Source organism: Calliphora vicina, chromosome 1, assembly GCF_958450345.1.
Source record: "Calliphora vicina chromosome 1, idCalVici1.1, whole genome shotgun sequence".
In the NCBI taxonomy this organism is placed as follows: Eukaryota; Metazoa; Arthropoda; class Insecta; order Diptera; family Calliphoridae; genus Calliphora; species Calliphora vicina.
The window spans coordinates 170,647,566-170,670,073 of record NC_088780.1 but is presented as its reverse complement, the minus strand read 5'-3'; the positions used below and the strand labels follow the sequence as shown (position 1 = coordinate 170,670,073).

The 22,508-nt window shown below is 30.5% G+C and overlaps 1 protein-coding gene across 1 annotated transcript in view; it reads right to left on the bottom strand.

The window, feature by feature from the left end:
* Window positions 1-19,519, bottom strand: part of Nrx-1 (Neurexin 1) — a 35,873-nt gene extending 16,354 nt beyond the window's left edge. Inside the window, exons 1-13 of the mRNA XM_065504346.1 lie at window positions 19,040-19,519; window positions 15,801-16,422; window positions 15,550-15,737; window positions 15,321-15,479; window positions 15,093-15,245; window positions 14,914-15,030; window positions 14,440-14,824; window positions 14,010-14,380; window positions 13,819-13,939; window positions 4,805-4,952; window positions 3,973-4,730; window positions 518-868; window positions 208-443 (exon numbers count right to left, since the gene is read on the bottom strand). Of these exons, the coding sequence (XP_065360418.1) occupies window positions 208-443; window positions 518-868; window positions 3,973-4,730; window positions 4,805-4,952; window positions 13,819-13,939; window positions 14,010-14,380; window positions 14,440-14,824; window positions 14,914-15,030; window positions 15,093-15,245; window positions 15,321-15,479; window positions 15,550-15,737; window positions 15,801-16,422; window positions 19,040-19,519 (4,089 nt within the window). The remainder of the gene's footprint in view (window positions 1-207; window positions 444-517; window positions 869-3,972; window positions 4,731-4,804; window positions 4,953-13,818; window positions 13,940-14,009; window positions 14,381-14,439; window positions 14,825-14,913; window positions 15,031-15,092; window positions 15,246-15,320; window positions 15,480-15,549; window positions 15,738-15,800; window positions 16,423-19,039) is intronic.
* Between the last annotated feature and the right edge of the window lie 2,989 nt (window positions 19,520-22,508).

The following is a 22,508-nucleotide window of genomic DNA, read 5'->3' as shown; positions in this document are numbered from 1 at the left end:
CCCAATATCTTTGTTAGAATTTTGGTTTATGAATAAACTTAAACATGGTTCAGAAACTCAATTGAATTGAGCGACAAATAGATTTGAGTTTTTAGAGAAATTTTTGTTTTAATGTTAAATACGACAGAGCAAAAATTTGATACGATGAGAAAAATACTTGAAAAAGTTTGAAGAGATTTCAAATTATTTAAAAATAAAATCCCTAACCTGCTGCATTCTTTGCAGATCATTTCTATCTAATACTCCAGTTACCAATTGAACATCTCCTCGTATGGTTATATGGGGATCACGTTCCACAGCCAAATCCAGCACACGTAACTTATTCACCGACAAACCGGTAATTACACCAGCAAAAGGTCTTTCGATACGCGTGCGACCAGTACGACTAAATTTCCCTCCGACTTGTATGTTAGCCATGGTATTAAACATGGTGGACTGATGACCTAAATTCGGGAAAAATTAAAAAGCAACAATAATTACACAACGACAACTAAAATATATAGAATTGAGTTCGTACCTTGTGGTGTTAAAGTTTGCACATTGTAATCGTCCAATTGCAATGTGGCGTTTCCACCTCGTCGGCTAAATCGCACAACATGATATGTATTGTCATTAACCTTTGTTCCAATCTCTCCCAACGGTAGGTCCCTTGTTCCGATGTTATAAACCATAAATATGTTGCCCTCAACAATTTCCAATTCCATGTAATCTTGTGTCGTCGAACTTTCTATGCGCAGTAATACAGCATCCGATTTGGTTGTTATGAATCCCAATGCTACATTATCCTCCTCGGTATCAGCCTGAGCATTTTCCGGAAATGTATACTGAATAATTCCCTTATTATTGCCAAACTCATAAGCAATGGATTCTAATGAAAATACAAAAAAAAATATATGTATGTATATTATTATATTTAATTAATGTACTATTTTTATTCAAGGTGTTAAAATTAAAATGTGTACCATTTGTGTACTGATAACAGGTTAATATAGAAACCGATTCGGGAAATAAGGGACGATTACACTGTGCAACAAGAAAAACCAGTCTCAACAATTCCAATGGGAAATGAAAGCAGACCATTAAGTAAACAGAACTGCCAAAGGGGTTTTGAAAAGTTAGCTCGAATTTAATTTTTATGGCCTCTTGAAGTTGGGTCTTTTTTTTAACATTTTTTACACTACGATTGAAAATTTAAAAAAAAATTAATATTTAATGGAATGTAATTGTGTGAACTTATTGTTGCATTGAATCCAATGTAGAAAAATATATTTTTTCCTTTATTTCAACAAATGGTGGGCGGTATTGACCACGCCTAGTCAAATATAAAGAAATTATTAATTTTAGATTGAAATGCACTACATGACATTCATTGTCTTTTTCAGAAAAATTTAAAACTATTCTAGATTAAATGAATCTGAAATTGTTTTGAATGGAAAAGCTAATAGTGAAATATATGCTTTGCTGGTAAACACTGGCCAGATTTGGGGTAGTGCATTAAATATTTAGGTTTCCACTAAATCCCACTATAGTGACAACATTTGATTTTCCACTATTTTTCATCACTATAGTGGTAGTGAAAAATATTTTAACTACCACTAAAAAATTAGTGGTAGTGAAAATTTTGCACTACAATAAAATAGTGCAAATTTTTAACAGTCAATACAGGAATACTTTAATGATATTATATACACTATTTAAAGTAAATTTCAGGAATTAAAATCTTAGCAATTTTAATTTATATTAATATAATTTAACAACGTATATCGCAATATAACCTAATGTTTTAAGAAATAAACTTAAAGAATAAAATATTAAGTTAAAAAAAAATAAAAAATATAATGATATGTATTTGAGTTCCATTAACATTAGTGAATGATTATATTTTTCCACTATCCTGTTAGTGGAGAAAAAAAATTTGCACTAAGCTGTAAAAAAAGGTTTTTCACTTTCACTAAATTAATTTTAGTGAAAAGATTTCTTGTACCACTATTGCTTAGTGAGGCTGTTATATTTCAACTAACCACTAAAAAGCTATTAGTGATAAGGAAAAATTTTTATCACTAACTTTTAGTGGAAACTGCAAATTTAGTGCACTACCCCCAACTCTGACATTGACGACAGCGATCAACAATGTAGATTTTGTTTATTGTATGATATTTAAAAATGTGTCTTTTGAAAGTGAGTTTTTTTTTTTCTTAGTATGAATTGGTTTTAACAACAAAAAACAAGTAAGAAAGTATTGTTGGCCAAGCCCGACCTTATAATACCCTACACTATGTAAAAGAGCAAAAACATTTTTCTTTTAAAATTACAATAATTTATATTTTTGAGTGATTTCCGGAAGTGGGCCTTATATGGGAGCTATGACCAATTATGGACCGATCACCATGAAATTAGGTCGTGTGATTTATGTCTATATTAAATTTCGGAAGGACATTTGTATGGGGGCTAGGAGAAATAATGGACCGATTTCAGCCAGTTTCAATATGTACCAAATATCTTCAAAATTGCGACCTGTACTCTGCGCACAAGGTTTACATGGACAGCCAACCAGCCGACCAGACGGACGGACATCGTTTAATCGACTTTAAGGTGAGCGTCACAAACATCTGCACAAACGCATTATATCCTCCCCACTATGGTGGTGTAGGGTATAAATATTGAATAAAAAGTAGTTTTTCTTTAAATGTATTGGTGTTTGCTCTTCCATAAGGAACTTGTGGGCACCCCTGATATAGACCAAGAAGAAATAAATGAAGATGATAATGTAGCTAATTTAGGCCTCGGAAGATGAGAGTGACGATACCCAGAATTTACAGCTTCCATCAACATCAAAAAGACTTCGAACCATATAGTTTAAATATTTATATTGGTTCCAGTGAACAAAATGGCAACTTTTGCAATAAAACTTTATAAACAAAAATCTTAAAAATTAATTAAAAGGGACCAACTTCAAGAGGCCATAAAAATGAAATTCGAGCTAACTTTTCAAAACCCTTTGGCAGTTTTGTCAAGTTAATGGTTTCAAACTTTCATTTTCCATTAGAGTTGTTGAGGCTGGCGGCGATGACCCGAAATTTGTTGCATAGTGTTATTAATTGATTTAAACATTTTAATTAAATTTGAGAAATGTTATTTGAGAAAAAACGATTGACAAATGTAACAATTGGCATTTTCTCATAAAAAGATTGTGCTCATAGAATGTAGTATTTTGTTTCTGTTAACGAAAATATTCAAATAAAAAATTCTCAAGTTTGGAAAAACATGTGTTTTACAGTACATACATACATATAAATTTTAGTTATTTCATTAACGAAAGCAAATTAGATTTCTACTTTATTAAACAAATGTCGGCCTTTTGAAATTGTGCCATAATAAAGATATGAACAAATAAACAAATTCTGTGATTTATAAAAAACAAAGTTGTAACGCATTCTCGATTCGTTCGAGAATTCATTAATTTTTTTTGATGTTATCTCAAAAATATATTGAAATAAAATTTGATTAGAAATCATCTTCAATTTGAAATGAATCTTCCTAAAAATCCAAGCCCTTGAATTTATAGTTAAAATATTACTTCAATGCAAGTACATACATATGTATGTATAATTATGTTTTAAACTTGAAAAATTGTTGAAAAACATGTGGCTTGATTTTTTGTTGCTTTTTACTTTAGTGTAATATAACTATAGTTCAATTACTTGACACTGGACTCAAGGGTAGCTTATTGGGACGATTTTCTAGCATTCAATATTATTAAATGTTTTAACTTAAACTTTGTCGATTCAAAACGGTAAAAAGGCAACCACCCAACCTTGCTAATTTCATGAAATTTCATTATTTTGAAAATTAGAATATGTATGGATATACATACATATGTATATATATGTATTATATGTAAATATGTAAGTGAATGTTGGGAAATATAGACTTTTTATGTAAATGAGTATTGAGATGAATCGTGCCACTTACCATCATAACATGTTGGACCCGTATATGAAGTCATATCACACTCGCAGGCGTACGCATTCCACTGCTGCACACAAACGCCTCTGTTTGCACAAGCATTTTGGCTACATTTTGTTGGGCCCTCACAGCCGGACACAACAAGCGAGCTCGGTACTACAGCGTCATTTGTCAGTGATGGTGATGTGTCGCCCAAATCGAGTGAAGAAATACAACCCTCAAAGCCAGAACGTGATGATATCGATGCTGGCAGCTTGGCATACATGTCCTTGAAAACACCGCCAATATACAAGATACCGGATAATTCCAAGTGCATGCTATTGCCCGACAACGTAATGATCTCAAACGATTCATCTACAGCCAGAGTATGTGTCTTCGGTCCAGGCCTCCTAATGCTGACTTGATGCCACCGATTGTCATTCATATGAATACGTGTTTTATCCCGCATAGTTATTGGACCATCTCCCAAATCGAATGTGTAGTGGATATGGCCGTTTACCAATTCCACAGCCACAAAATCATTACGCCTTCCGCCATTATAAATCAACAACCCATTCGGTTCAACTGTTTTAAATCGAAAATCAACAGAAATCGTTGAGTAGGCTTTCAGCATAGGCAGACCAACATATGAGTGTTTGGATCGGAACGTGGCTGCATGATACGGATTTCCTGGCGGTGAGTTCACAAATCGAGCTGTTAACTTAAACGTTGCGCTTGGTAGAGCTGACAACTCAGGGCCCAATGACTTGACAACATCAATGTATCTTAAAAGTCAGTGAATGTGCAAATTAAATAATCTGTTACAGTTTTTAATTAATCCATCGCATCTCTTACTTACCTCTGACCATTGAATATAAATCCTTGCATTTGGCCAACAAAGTTTGGCATCGTAGACGTCATTTGTATCTCTTCTTCGGCATGGAACAGTCCGCCCAAATGTATTGACCGTATCTCTATGGTACTGTGTCTTCCCAATATTGTCTCAGCTGTTAAATATATTTATATATCTCGATAAACTAAGAATTTGTCTATATAAGTACACTTATCACTTATTAACACCTAACGTCTTTACATCATATAGACAGACTATTTTATTATTTTTTATGTTTTATTTCAAAATATTCATTCTCTTAGTGTGATTGTAATGTATGTAACTAAAAACATTACATCAATTACATTATCTATTTATTTATGTATATATGTATTTACTATATGGTATATAAAGAAAAATAGTTTAAAATAAATATATTTTTTGGGTGAAAATGTTTTTTTTTTTTTTTTTTTTGGTAGTAGTAGTGGGTACAAGAAGCACGGTTAAAAATTACATAAAAATATTTTTATATGTATTAGATCAACCTACACATACATATAAAAAGCAAATCTAAACGATACAAAAACATCAGGGTGTCAAATATATTTTATTTTTTAATTTTTTTTTTTCAATAATTTTCAAATAAGTTCTAGTCAGACAAAAAAAAATGAAACTTAGGTTTGGAAAACTATGCAAATGGGAACTCGTCTAAAATAATCGTCAAAATAGTGCATTCTATCTAGTTCACATTTATTTAGAATTTTTAAAAATTTCAAGAAATTCTAATTTCCGTTTTTAAAATATCTCTAAAATTATGATTCTACAGGAATTTATTTTTTTCTATAATTTGCAATATTGAGCAATTGAGTCTTTTATGGAGACATTAAGAATTACTTATCAACAATGTTGATAAGTACGCAGTTATTAGATTAGCGTCGTTTGTAAGTATGGCAACACAAAATGTTTAAGCTACTAACATTAACATTGAAAACTCTTGAATTCGAATATACTAGTTTTGTCCGTTAAGATCATTGTAGAAATAGAGCTTTCAAGAAGCATCTAGATGGTAATGCAGCGTACTGCATTAAATTGTGCTGTATAAATTTGTGAATTGTAAACGTGTGTGTGTATTAAAAACACATAGTTGCTATTTAAACTGTTGTTGTTGTACATTTGAATAAAGTTGTTACAATTTTAAACTACTAAACTGCTTTTATTTGCAATCAAAAGTATCCGGTTCATTTAAAGGAAATAAACCACCGTTTTTAAAAGGTAAAATCGTAACAATATTATTAATATTAGATACTATGAATTGTATGAATCAGAAGTTATTGTTCATCCACGAACAATTCAAAGAACCTTAAATAATAATGGTAATTAAAGCAGAATTCGCCCAAAGGCACTTTGACAAGGACATGGAAGTGATGGGAGAGATAAAGTATGGCGCAAAACAAATACAGCAATGGATCCGAAAAACTTACTCGCTACAGTTAAGCATGGTGTTGGCAGTGTGATGGTTTGGGGCACTGTCGCTGCTTCTGGAGTGGGAAAGTTAGTGTTTATTGAGGATAATATGGATCGTTATCAGTACAAATCCATTTTGGAACAAAATTTGAGAGCATCCGTTGATATTTTAACTCTTGGTTAAAGTTGGATTTTTCAGCAAGATAACGATCCGAAACATTGGTCTCAAATTGTCAAAGATTGGCTACTCTACCATGCTCCATGACAATTGTACACACCACCTCAAAGCCCGGACTTAAATGTTATTGAGCACGTGTGGGAAATTCTACAATGGAAGATCCGAAAACTTCTTATTACTTGTGCACCAATGTTAAAGGAGAACCTTCCAGAAGAATGGCAAAATATAACGTCCGTAGAACTGGAAAATTTAGTTGCTTCGATGCCCAGACGCTTGTAGATGTCCGTGGTGGCCCAACGAAATATTGAATTTAATGAAATTTTGTATTCACTGAAAAATTTTATTTAGTTTATCGTATGTAGACTTTTGTTAACATATTTTTTGAATTTTTTGTGAATAAAAATTAAATTAATTATAAATTTAGCGATATTTTTTTTTGTTATATTACTAAAAATGCATTTGAAATAAAACTGCATCATTACTTTTACTTATTATGGTCTAAAAGTCCGCAAGTTACGAAAATAATGGTCGTATGTATGAGGACGTGTCAATAAGTCATGACTTTTTGAATTTCCTGCCTCTTAACTTTAACTCCTTTTACTTAGGACAATTCAAAGCAAATATTTAGTTTTCCTTCCTCTTAGGAAATTATCCTATTATTTTCTCTCTTAATAATTCTCAAAATTACGAATCTACAAATAGTACTCAGATGTTGAATTTCGATCGCTGGCAGCAAACTGAAGACTTTGTTAAAAGCTTTTCAGATTTTTCCCATAATCAGCTGATCATTTGAGGAGCTTTCCTACAAAGATTAAGATTATGTACCAACTCGATAACAATTACATATCTTGGAATGAGACGAAAATATGTTTGACACGCTGAATAATATGACACATTTTTAATAAAATCTATTTAAAGTTGACAAAAAAAGATATGTATGTCTCAAGCAGATATTAACAAAAAAGTTTGTACCTTGGTACTTGCAGTTTGAAAAACTAGGGAAGTGCAGTATAGTTTAAAAAAAAAGATCTTGAAATTTAATTAAAAGAAAGAAAAAAAATAACTGAATAAATTAAAACATTATTGGCCAAAACTTTAAAAATTTAATTAAATGTAAACCTATGGTTTTATTTAGAAAATGTAATTATGAATTTAATTTGTTTTAGCCAATTCTGAATATGTGTTCCACAAATTAAAAAAAAAAACATAAATCAGAATATAAATAAAAGTTCGAAAATAAAATAAATAATTTTATGTGTGGACGGTTGGTGTAAATGTATGGTGCGATATTTGTACGATATTCAGGGTGCAATGAATGATAGATAGTGTCTACTCGTAAGGTGATGTGATCTATTGCAATGGAGATTTGAGGTGAAAACAATTATGTCTGCGCATTTCAATAATTTAAAGGAAAATAAAAATAAATAGTTCAGTAACACAATCATAATACAACCTAAAACAACAGCTGACAGATTTTGTTTAGATATAGATTCGAAATGGATATTTAAGATTGAGTAGAATTTTGATTGCAAGTACAAGTTTAAATGATTTAATGAACTTATTATACCTTTGTTAACTATTTAAGTTGATATGATAGGGTGCAAAACTGTCCTCTTACATTGCATTAAATTAAATGTAATTAAATTTATAATCTGCACTTTTTTTTCAAATTAAAACCATTTTATACGCTATTTTCCATGTTCCATAAATTTCTTATTGAATCATGCATGCAATTTGCAAAAAAGGGTGCTGTCATGCAAACGTCATACGTGGGGAAAATGTTATTTTCCATTTAAATATTTTGTTTTTTTTTTTAATTTTTTTAAAGTATTCAATATGCGTGTTATACTGAAGAATGCAAATGTCCAAGTGGGCCACGTATTTCAAAATAAATTTACGACCACCAGCAATATACATTGCACAACACGAACCAACCGGCTACTCGTACGTAAGGATGGATGTTGCCAAATCTATGGAAACTTCTCTTAACATTCACTCAAAGCCACATTTGGACATTTATTTTTTTTTTTAATGTAAACGAAACAAAAAATGTAGTATGTAGTATATATTATTATTATTAAAAATGTAGTAATAATAGTATCATAAGTGCTTCTTTCTACAAGCTAACAAGAGCATTTAAGTATTAGTAGTTGTAGTAGTAGTACATAGTAGTATTAGTAAGTAGTAGAGGTAAAAAAAAAATATATTTAAATTTGTATTTTAAGTGGTTAAGTAAGTAGTAGTAGTATTTTTTTAGGTTTTTTTTTTTGCTGAATTTTATATGTAAATACATACACTTACACATATTCTACATTAAACTAAATACATAATAATTTTGTGCAATATTACGGCCCTGGCGTTTTACAAAACATTTTTTTGCTACTTTCAATAAATCAAAATCAAAGGAAAGTTTTATTTTGACCTTTAAGCAAAAAAATGTTTTTGTTTTATATCACCGATCTTGCGTGTCGATTTTTTATTTTCATTTTTTTCTCTGCATGTGTAATTTTTGGTTCGTTTTAAAGCTGAAAATATTGAATTGAAACTTTCATGTTTATTAAATTAGAGCACAAAACATACATACATGTTTAATATTAATTAGCTTTCGATTAGAAAATGTGACTAAAATTAAAATCACACATTGAAGCATTAATTATCTCACTAAACAGTTAAGCTTATTTTAAAAGATCCTGTACATATGTTTGTTCTAACAAACTATTATTATTGTTATTAATATTCTTAAACATTAGCTTCTGTACTGTAATGTCAAAAGGTTATAAAAGGAATATCATATTCAGTTTATAAATGTTTAAAAGATGCAAGCATACTCAACATACATGTATCTATGTAGGTACATACATATGTATTATTAATTTTGTTCCTTAATTAGTGAGGAACTCTAATTAAATTAATTAATTAAACGCAATTTGAGTTTTCGATCGGAGATCGTACATTTTCAAGAATTATACGCTATCGCCGCCGCCCTCATATGTCCATTAAATTTTAATGATGGTAGATCAGCTTAAAAATATTCATACGAATAATATACATACATACATTTAAAATGTTATTTCGGACTAATTTTTCATTTAACAAAAAGTGTATACATATGATTCTGTCTGCTTTTTTAGTTGTCAAAACTTCATATAGAAAACAACTTCACGCTGGTCCGCAAGCTTGTGCTTCTACTCTATAACTGATTCAACAGTATTTTGAATTATTTTTGTAACTCTCTTTTTAATCCTTAGACAAATTTTCTTTCAAAGTGAATTAATTAAAATGTCAACATTCACAATACATATGTTTCTATTCTATTTGTTTCTCAAAATATCAAAAATTAAAAAAAACAAGTAAGAGAGCTATATTCGGCTGTGCCGAATCTTAAGGGGCTCATAGAGTCTATGGCATAGACACATACTGCTCATGCTCATGCAATAAGCATGTGTTGGTAAATTTGAAATTTTTGTTTATGTATGCGAAACACAGACAATGAAGTATGAAAAATAAAAATAGCTTTGATTTTGAAATGAATTCACTGCTGACAGTTGTTCAAATGAACAATAATATGAGTTTATTAATTTTTCTGAAAAATTTTGTTTTAAATTTGACGTTTTAGTTATTTAAGAAAATAAAATAAAAGAAAATATAAATATTTTTTGAAAACAAGAAAAAAATTCAATGATGATTGATAAGTGTGTAGTAAAATATCAATCACACACGTATACGAAGGGTTCATTGGCAGTAGCTGTCTGCAGTATGTGTCTATGGGCCCCTTTATATACCCTTTAAACCAAATTATACTTCAAAATACAAATTTTAAATATTTTTAGGTAAACAAAATTTATTTGTTTCCAAAGTTGTTTTTTTAATTATTTAGAAAAAAATTGTTTTCGAACTGTTATTTAAAATTTTTTTTTAAATTTGAAAAAATGTTTTTAATTTTTTTTTTTTTGTGAATCCCGAAGATATCTGATGTTTTTTCCTCATATCTCAGCCATTTGTGGACCGATTTTGCTGATTTTAAATAGGAGACTTCTCGAAAGCATGTCTGACAGAATTATTGAAGATTTTGATCCCGAAGATATCTGAGGTCTTCAGAAAATTTATTTGAACAGACAGACGGACAGACGGACATGGCTTAATCGACTCCGCTATCTATAAGGATTAAGAATATATATACAAACGGAATGGCAAACTTATATATACCCTTATCACGAAGGTGAAGGGTATAAAAAATATCATCTAGCAAATGTAAATGGTCCCTAATATATCAATATGTACTATAATATCAGAGGCATTGGAATTATTTGAAATAACTTAAAAGAAAAAATTGTAATTTGATTCGGTTATGAAATAGTTGAAACAAGAAGGAAGAAATGAGTTTCGATCATAAAATTATAATACTAGTTATGAGGAGTATGCCAAATTTATATACATACATAGTAAATTTTACATCAAATCTTCTACATACATTACCAATGAAGGTCAATTATACAAATTCCCGTACATCCAATTTGTCTAAACACAATTTGTCGTGATTTACTAGTGACATTGTCAGTAGTACTATTTATAGTAATTATTTATAGAAGTTGACGAATATGTAATTTTCTTTATTTTGCAGCAATTGGGAGAGATATCGTATTAGCTGGTTAAATCAATGATTTTAATGTTTACACTTCTTTTGAGTAATGCCTGCATCTTTTTAGATGCAATTGCACAAATAATAAATTGTTATTTCCTTTTCCTAAATATTTGTGTGTATTTTAATACTGGCCAGTAGTCGTCCTTTCCTTGTCTTATTGTGTATGCTGAGTGTTATCCAAAAACCTACAGCCTACTTTCAAGCTATTTTATGCAAAAGTAAAAAGTAACATATGTTTTTTTAACAAAATAAGCTGCTGTTTTTAAGTTGTACAATCAATGGACTTGCTTGTATTTTAAACGAATTCTAAATGGGATTTTAAATCAATACAAAAGATTATCGTTACAATAACGGTTTTATAATCAACATAATATAGATATTATTTGTATTTTGCGCAAACTTAAAGAACACAACATCAAGATTTTTTGGTTCGAAAATAGGTAGGTACTTAAAAAACCATACAAAAATGTTCAAAACAAACGAACAAAGTACAAAGTAAAAATAAAAAAGATTTTTTTTTTTTTGTTTAAATTTACAAAAATATTTCAGTTATTTTTTTTTGTTTGTGGATGAATTAATTAGTCATGTGAAGTTTTGATGTTTTTATCGAGTGATTGTAGCAAACAGTTTTCTATTTATTACAAGTTGTTACAAGTATTTCGATAGCTTTTCTTTAGTTCTCTTTTATGGGATAATACATGAAAATGTTAAGATTTGTTACAAATAATAAAAAAAAAAAAACAAAAAAAAAGACAGAGAAAAAACGAAATCATTCATGTTGTTTTGCTGTTGTTTTTGTTACTGTTGTCATGATGTACGAGTATGTTTATCGATCGTTTCACATGTAATGCAACTTGCATTAACATTCACAGATATTGTATGATGGAGTTTTCATTGCGAAATGGTTTATGGTTTTATTAGTTTAGTTATAAACTGATGGACACCACTAACAATGAGTGAGGAAGGGAGAAGGTTTGTAAAACTTTTTACATAATTGTTTAACAAGAAGTAATCAAAAAAAAAAAAATGAAAAACAATAAAACCAAAAATTATAAACTTAAAAGCATCGATAAGAACAGAAGTCATGAAATAATAAACATGTTTTTATCACTCTTTACATTGTCCGACAATTCAATTATAAAACAATCTTTCTTTACTTTAATATTCACATTTGTTTAGCAAACATGTAAATGATTTTTCAACATGTATCGGTAGGAAGTTATATGGACATTAGAGGTGCCCGTAAAAAATAGATTTCCTTTGGATGGTTCTTACTTTGTTCATTAGCAGCTAAAACTAACTAATGCAAAATTTACGTACAATCGTATAACTATTTAGAACACGTTCCGGAAATCTATTGAAAGTTGTAAAATTGATTAAATAATTGTACTTTTTCCGATATCTTAAAAAAATTCCCTTTTAGAATACTGTTTTTTAAACATTTGCAATAAACCTAAGCTTCTAGAGAAAATTATCTTTCTAACAAGTTATAAAACAATTATTTCGAATGAAAAATAACAAAGTTATACGAGTTTTATCTGACCAAATGTTGAGCAAAAAGTGGTAGTTTACTCATATTTTACTCGCATTTCTATAGTTGACATAGTTGTTTGCATAACTTTTACATGCAAAACAGTGAGTAAATAATACAAAAATGTCGTTTTTCTTGAATATATGACGTAGGGAAATGCTAATAACTTGGTTATTTTTAAGTCGATGTTCATGTTTTATATCTTGTTAGAAAGATAATTTTGTCTAGAAGCTTAGGGTTAATGCAAATGTTTAAAAAATATTATTTAAATGGGGAATTTTTTTAAGATTTCAAAAAAAGTACCATTATTTACCCAATTTTACAACATTCAATCGATTTCCGGCATGTGTTCCAGTTATCCGATTGCACTTAAATTTTGCAGTAGTTAGTTTTAGCTACTAATAAACAAAATAAGACCCATCCAAAGCAAATCTTTTTTTTAAGGGCACCTCTAACGTACATAAATGCATTATCATTGGATGCTTGTTGTTCATGAGATAAAATTACATGCCTAAGTACATACATATTCATACATATGTATATGTTTTTATATACTAACATACATACATATTTTAGGACAAGTGTATAGAAGTACAAATTCTTAATGAGGTCTTTAGTTCTCTACCAGGGATTAATCAGATTGTCGAAAAGCCTCACACAAATTTCGTCGCGTATTTATAAATTCGTATCGCTGTCTTTGTTATGGGAATCAAATTTCGAAAAAGTCGCCTGCACTTAAAGTTTTTGAAAAAATAAACTGCCGATAGAAAACATAAAAACTTATTAAAAATTTGTTTCTGATATTTACCATATTCATGTATAACAAGTACATACTATGTACAATATGAAATGTCGGATAATGTAAAGTATTTCTTTATAACTGCATTTTAAACTATTAAACTATTGATGAACAAAAATTTGACCTTTTGACATATTAAATCTCAATAATTTGTAAATTTCTGTTTACAACTTTAAAAATATTTACAACCTAATTGAAATATTTATAATGAAATTGTGAAACTCGTTCATATTTGAAGGCATTTAAGAAAAAAAAAACTGCACATTTAAAAAAGAACCTATTTACAAGAATGATGTACGAAAAATGCGCAAGCGGAGGCCCTAAATTAAGATCTTTTTGAATTGTATCTTTTTGAAATGAAAAAAAGATGTAAAAAACGACACGGCACGACACGTAGTAGGGCAATTAAGGTGCTGTTGATACATACATAACATACCCCTGACAGGGGGAGCCCCGTCAACTTGTAAACGTAAATTTGATGCTCGTCTCGAGAAACGTATAGTGTGCCAGTTGTTATCGTTAAGAACAGACTGCCCAGCCAGTAGATTCTAGAATAAAGAAGGTAATTAAGCATTTTAACAATTATCAGGAACGTATTAATATTATTATGTATTGTACCTTTTCCCGATCGCTTAACCTTACGCTGGCACGAATACGTCCAGCTACTAAGGCGATTTCAAGTCTATCGGGGGAATTGGATTCAGCACTGGTCATCAACAATAAGCCCGTAGGCCTCGCAGTTTTGAAGCGAAGCAAAAGTTCCTCGGTTTGAGTCTTTGTACCTTGGCCATTACCTAACCAAACTGTCATATGTTGTGTTCCATTAAAAGCCAAAGTACCTGACTCCCTACCACAAGTCGGTCCGTAATAAAGAGTGGCAGTACAATCGCAGATCGGTCGATTCCAACCCTCCATGCAGCTTCCTCCATTCAAGCACGGATTTCCCGCACAAACATTAGCTTGCACATGACAGGAAGGTTTTACCGAAGCTGTGACGAAAGAAAATTACAAAACCAAAGACATATAACCAATATATATTTTACGTTACCGGAGTCTTGCAATCTGGCAAAGGCTGCAATGTCTATCGCCTTGCCACTTAATACCAAATCCCTTAAACAGCCTACGAAACCTTGACGCAACGTTGCAGTCCATATGGCTGGAGGCCAATTAGCATTACTGTATGCAGGACCTGTTCCGCCAATGTACATGTGGCCATCCAATTCCAAAATAGTACCCTCTCCAGGTGTACGAAAGTCATTCCAAACTCCATCCACACTAACCTTTGCATCTCTGCCATTGCGTCGCAATATAAAATCATGCCAGTCACCGTCGTCCACTCTCCTCCGGGAACCCCTCACTTTAGCGGCTCCAGATCCCAAATCCAAATGAATGTATATGTGACCGTTTAGAAGTTCGATAGCGAAAAGTACGGCCTAAAATACAGTAATAAACACAAAAAAAAAAAACAAAAAACATTGAAATCGGAAATGTCTTTGAATTCTTACTTCACACAACAACTCACATTTTTTGATCTAGGCTGTTTCGAACCCGTTGCCAATATAATGAGCCCATTAGGTTCTTTAGTCCGAAACTTGAATGAAATGGAACTTTGTTTGCCAGTTTCCCATGGTGGCAAAACCTGAAAGTCATTTATAATTAAATTCAAACGAATGTTTATAAAATTAAACATGTTTCGCATACCAAATGGGATTCGCGTGTCGTAAACGTAACAGGATCTTGTGGATCGCCAATAGGACATTGATATTCAACATTACCAGCAACTTGTATAAGTTTTGATCCGCTTTTAGCTAAATCAATTAGATTTAATAATAACGTATCTGCCGAAAATTCAACCTTAACATTTTAAGAAATACAGTTTAGAAGAATCATTTAATGTTCAGTATAACTAAAATCAAACAGCAACCATACCTTTCTCAAACACCCAACAAAATTGTTGTGAACCCTGGCTCCGAGTAATGCTCGAGGATTTACAGCGCCACCAACGTACACTCGCGAAGATGATAACATTGTAAATTTACCCGCAATATGCGAATGGTCGGTGTATACGTCATCGACCACTGTAACAAGCTGAAAGAAAGCATACAACAGAATGATTATTTTACATGAGTATGCACGATCTAGAACTAAAAATAATTACCCGACAAAAACTCGTAATTGATGATATCTCTTGTATCCTACGATGTACTGTAACTTTATGCCACTGATGATCATCGAAACGGACTCTAGACGGTTTTATATGCATCTCTTGTTTGCCGTTCGCCAAACCCATGGTTAATGAGACACCACCGTCACGCAACGCCAGATTGAGGTAGTCCGTACCATGACCTTTAATTAAATCACAATTTTGTCAATTTAATTCGTTCTGCCTAAATGTCAGTCATTCATTACCTGTGTAAAATAATAATCCATTTGGTTGACGGGTTCGAAAATATAATGTAATCGCATCTTGGGCACTAACAATTGGCTCAGCACCTGTTTGTCCAAGATCATATGAAAGGAACTGTGTACCACGGAAAGTAGCTTCTGACGGAGCCTTTTCTTTTTCACAATATTGTCCATCAAATTCCAGATTTCTACATTCACAGATGGGACCGGAATCCGTCGATATACAAATGCCACCATGTTGACAAGGATCATGTCGTTCGCATGCATCGGTCGTATTACTGCCACGCGAGTTACGTATTACTTTCTCCTTTGGCATTTCGCCATGATCACACGGACCATCGCCGCACTTGATATCTCGTGGTTGTTTCATTTCCTGTCTTCGGGTTTGTCCACCAGGCTGATCGGCATATACGAGATTTCTAATTGAACCACGGAATCTTGGCTCAAATATCACGCTCGGAAGTGCTAACAAAGCCAATTTTGTACTGTACCAATTTGGCATTCCTCCAACATAAACATCCGAGTTGGTTGCAAACTTCCCAAATTGGAATTCCTTGCCCTTCGTAGCTCGACTCTGCGAGACACCATCCACAATTAATGAAGTTTGTTCATCATTGCGAATAACCTAAAATGATTTTATATTTATATAGGGAGTCTAAACATATTTCATTGATTGATAGATATCATTGATTAATATATTTTTAGTTGCCAATAAAATACATTTTATATATACCTGCACTTAGAGAAAATCTAAAACTAACTGATATAAAATTTGTTTACCCACTTTATTGCACGCAAAAGTCGTAGTTAGAAAAAATGCGTATAAATTTCTTATTATTCATTCGAAATTAATTTGTTATACCTACGGCACAGGTTCTCATTATACGATTGGATTAAGATTTAAACAATTATTTTGAGTAAAAATATGTATGTGGTAATAATTTATGTACCTGTTATTAATTTATTTCAATATGGTTATCAGAAACTTCTCTTATTTAAGTAAAAAACAAATATATTTTTTAAGCACTAATTTGATTTACATTTTTTATTATATTAGCAACACTATTTCTGTTTTGCAGTTGACAAAAACAGTCGTGTCGCCGTGAAGTTGTGCTGACGTCAAAAGAATCGTCTTGATATAAACGTGTGTATTTTATTTTTGACAGATTGAAGTCGGAAGCCTGCTGTCTTCAATGTTTTTAATGCATAAAAAACAAAATAGGCCCGTCCAAAGCAAATCTATGATTTAAGGGTATGTCTATGATATTTTAATTGAAATTGATGAATTGATTAACTTCATGAGAAAATATGACCAATTCATTGAATTTAATTTCAACTTGATCATGAAATCAAATTAATAAAGCCAGCATTAAATATTTGTTTATTTCATATTAACACACAGATATTACATTTCATTATTTGAATAATGTAAATTACACAAACTAAATAATGTCGCATTTGAATTCCCTTTTGAATAAGAAGTTTTTGTATAGGTATGAACAGAACGTTTTTATAATTTACTAGCATTACTTTTACAAGAAAAATTACAAAGATTAAAAATTATTTTATTCACTGTTAAATCTGGATTATCATATTTATTTCTAAAATCTTTTAAATTTGAATTTAGTTTATTTCATTAATCCGCCAAGTTTGTGAATATTTTTTATCAACATTGAAATATCACCTCAGATCGAAATATGGACATAGAACGGGACCGTGATATTGGATTTTAAATAAGCAATTATTTTTCGCTCCACCGGCAGGTTCCGATAGATTGGACATACAAAATAATGTGTATGCAAACAATTTATCTAAAATCAAAATTGCATATACACACAGCCTCAAAAGTGAGTAAACACTAAGGTATTCAATCGATAAACCGTTAATCGGTTAACCGATTAATTTTGGTCGGTTAACTGTTCGAATAATTCAAAATTGCCGATTTTCAAATAACGAATAAACCGATTAATTTGTGTCGGTTAACCGATTAACCGAAATTTCTTTTTTTTTGCACTTTAACATATTTTTGTTTGTTTTTAATTTTCCATTTTAATTCAAATACAAATGTCAAAGTAAAATTACATATTTTTTCAAACATTCAACAAATATGTTTAGTGAGTTTAATAATTGATATATTTAATTTACATGTAATTGTCGGGTGAGAACATGATAATAGACGAAACTGGAGACACTACTGAAACGAGTTTTTATCAGAACTTATCGAAATTATTAAAAGTATTTAAAATCTAAAAAGTCCAAATAGGACTCCAATGGTATAATGGTGGATTTATATGCTTTATATGCTTAGAAAAAACTAAAAAAATAACTGACAAATTGGATATTCTTTATCTTGTCTTACTTTCGATTTCTCCAACATCTACAATCAGCGTGGGAGTTTTTCCAAATCGAGTTTTATTAAAACTATAGAAAATTATTTACTTTTTGGTTGAATTGTTATGTTATGTTTTGTTTATTTTTTATGTAGAATACTTCAATAAGTATACAAAATTCGTTATTTAGTTTCAGTTTAACATTTAAATAGAAATTATTCGGTTAATCGAATAATTTAAAATTAACCGATTAAATCTAAACCCCGATTAATTATTTGCTCTATTAACCGATTAAACCAGAAACCCGATTAATTGAATACTCTAGTAAACACCACAAATTATTTGATTAAAATTTAAAAGTCTCGTTTTGTTGGAGATTTTGCTGAATAATAGATTCGGTTCTAAAAAAAATATTTAAGTCGGACTATAATGATTATATGATCTTAAAAAAATCAAAAAAATTAACTGATATATAATCACTTTTGAGGCTGTGTGTATGTACATTAATTTGTATAAAAACTGATTATTTTCTAACTTACTGAATATTTGTAGAAATATTGCGGTTTCGATTAAAACATGTGACAAGATTTATATATAAAATTAGTGGATTCACAAGGTATCCATCCCATTATATTATATTGTCATAATGTTCTAATATTTCAAAATGGTTTGTTATTGCCTTTCAAGATAAAAATGTCCTAAATACTACTGTGTATGCTATCGTGCTGTCATAACCAACCAGCAGAGACCGAACGCCTAAGCCGAGCCGTGAATTGTGAAATATTAGAACATTATGACAATATCATGATAGGATAAATTGCGAATACACTAAATACATAGTATATTACAAATTGAAGTTGTAATAATTGACTGATTTAATAGATTTTGTATTTGTGTTTAGTAAGTACTTACTTGAACTTTATGCCAATGTCCGTCGTGAAGTTCACGGCCCACCGTTATAATCTGGGCACCTCCACCCAAGTTATAACGTAAACGCAAAGCACCTTCTACTAGTTTCAGTTCAAAAAAGTCATATGTTCCACCATCATCCGTATATAAGACTAAACCATTTGGTTGTTCAGTCTTAAATTCCAGTTCCAGCGATCCATTTAACCCCACATACCACTTGCGAAATTGTGCGAATGAACTCTGGGAACCATCCAATTGAAAGGCATTAATTGTTGTTAAACAAGACATTATTAAGGCTAATAAAAGTAAGAACATCATTGGCAGCCGATTACTGCTAATTCTGCTGCTTTTTCTAGTAGTAATGGTAGTATTAGTAGTAGTAGCAGTAATTGTTGTGCTGGCGGTGTTGCTGCCGCTACTGCTACTAGTTAATACTGTATATATTTTATATAGACTGCATAGCGAAGAAGACGTTATCGGCATTTTTGCTGATGGACTGTAAATGCCGGCCCCTTTATCTAAATGCAGTGGTGGTAGTGTTGACCTTAATAACGATTTTCCTCTTGATTGGTTTCTGTCACCTGTTTTGTTTATTTTTTTAAGTTTTTCTTTAAATTCTAAGTACACCATTTTGAATCTGTTGTTTCATTAATCCAATGTACATATTTCAATTTAACAATTCTTGCGATATGTTTATTTACTACTCGTAATGTATTTATTTAATACGTTCGATTATTAGTTTTTTAATGTTTATTTGACACCAAACCTTGCGTTTGTTGTAAATAAAAGATTTTTAATTTTAATGCACTACTACTCATGTATCTATGTATGGATTTATGTATATTATATATCTATACGCATATGAATCTATGTATTTACATATTGTGTTGTACATAACTATTAGAGTGCTCCAAAAAATTAAATTGCGAATTTTGTCTTAAATTAAATAAAATTTCTTAAAAATGAATTTAAACAAATTTTAGAATTTATGATTTATAGAGAATATATCTGAGAGGAAATAAAAATATGAAATTAACATTATCTGAACTACAATATTCTGAAAATTCTTATTTAAAATTCAAATCATAGGTACAGCTAAACTATGGGAGGTATTAACATAATTTGTTTATATTATTATTTCTCAGATATCATCCATAAACTCAAGAGATGTTCTAAAAATTCACGTACGATATTAAATTTAATTTATTATATGTAAAATAATCCAAAGATTGTTTTTATTTAAATACGACGGATTGTGAAGGAAAAATATTTAGTTTAGTGTAAGAAATTAAAAGAAAACATAACGCATCTCACGATTCGAATATTTTCTCATATTTCTACATGTACCTCAAAATAAGAGTTCCGTTTTATGTCACGTACGATATACCCTTATTTCGCTCAATATTTTGGACAAAAATATTTCGAAAGAACTTTTTATTATTTTAAAATATAGTAGTACCCTCTGAATGGAACATAAAGACCATATTATTTTTCAGATACTCTTATTTTTGCAAAATCTATTCCACTCTATAGGCTTACAAATGTCACGTACGATGATATGGAATTGCCCATATGTATCTTATTCAAGTGGCTTGAGACATGTTAATATGGCCTCATTGAATTACGTACACATTTCGATTATTTTACCCTAAATGCAACAATAATTATTTAATGGCGAAATTTTTACAAAAAACTGAAGAAAAATTAATTTTGTTCCCCTTTTGCTTTTCAAAACTTTAGAGCCGTTGCGCCACCAGTTAACGTCATCATATCATCCTAATATTTTTCAGAACGTATTTATACAGCCCATACGACAATTCTAGCAGATTTTTTTTCAGTTCATATTATAAAATATCGGAGCACTCTAATAAACATACACAACTACATGGATGTTTATATACGTAATTGCATTTCATTGCTTCTGATTGAAATTGAATTTATGCACTTTGAAAATAAACATGAACACTGGTAAGGACAAACAAAATAAGTATTTATGGACGTGTGTATGTATGTGTGTGTGTATACAGTGAAACCACAACCATCCCACTATTCAAGCCCAAAATGTAATGTTTTCTGTTTAACTGAATCACCACCGTTAGATTGTAATGTAAACACGCACTAAATATGTATGTAGTAGTTTGCGCGATTTTATATTATTTTTTTTTTTGATATTAATTCATGTTTTTGTTTTTGTATTACTATTTTGCACCTCTTAGTATTGGAATGAAAGAAAATTAAAGAGAGCGACATTAATCCACACTATACTATAATTATGTATGTATGTATGTATGTATGTGTATGTATTGTAGAATTTAAGTCAGACAGAGAGAATCAGATGAGTTTATCCATTGGTATTCGTTGGCATTCGTACAAGTTCTCATTTTAAATCCATATGATTTCGAACTTTCATTTAACTTTTAGTGGTAGTTCTTCGTTCGTGTGCATTTTTTGAACACCCCAAGTTAATGGTTAATAGATTGAAAGCTTTTTTGACTGTTAAGTGAGTGAAGTTAGCTGCGATTCAATAAAAGCGCTTTAAAAGCTAAGAACCTTGATTTTTTTCTATAAGACTGTTATGTGTGTATTTAATAAAACCATAAAATTTAATTTTATCTGATTTCGAGTAAAAAAAAAACACTGAATATACGATATATTAGTAAGATTATCCTTTTTTCTATTTTTTCTATAATGTACATATTATTTTTTACACAGAATAATAAATACAGTGTCGAAATGTGTGTACAAAGCTTTTGTGTTCCCCCTTGTGTTTCCCAATGCCAATGTACCTACAACTTTGTATTGTCATGTGTACATACTAAAAATCATAAGAAAAAAAAATCGAATTTTATCTGAATGAAAAATTTTGTAATTTTCAGCACTAAAGTTCTAACACAATTTGATTATTTGATTATTAAAACAAACGAATATCAGTTTGAAAACTTTATTTTTTATATAATACATTTCACTTTTCACATTTTACAGCACTTGAAAAAACCAAAAGAGTAGTTATGTTATACATAAATTCAATTTTTTTGTGGTTTGTTGTTAAAACACGATTAATTTTATTTACGTTGTTATTTGTTACACATTAAAACATTTAAATTTCACAGATATTTTAAAATGAAATATCTTGTGAAGGACAATCATGTCTATCCCAATTATTTTTTTTTTATCTTTTTATTTAATTTTCTAACACATATTTGTGTATGAAGCTATTATTTATGAGTATTGATTCACACTGCAATCGCGACGATACTAAATTGCAATTTCCAAAATTTCTATATAAAACGTACAATGTTCCTTTTGAACGGATAATATGCGAAAAGCTCTGCGAGAGCTTTTATTTGTGTGAACCTTTAAAAGGGGGAGTTGATTCATATTGAAATTACCGCCTACTCGTAGTATAAACCATCCTTAGCGGAGTAAACAGGTTCATAACCTGCACCACTTAAAACAAATTTGAACACTTTTC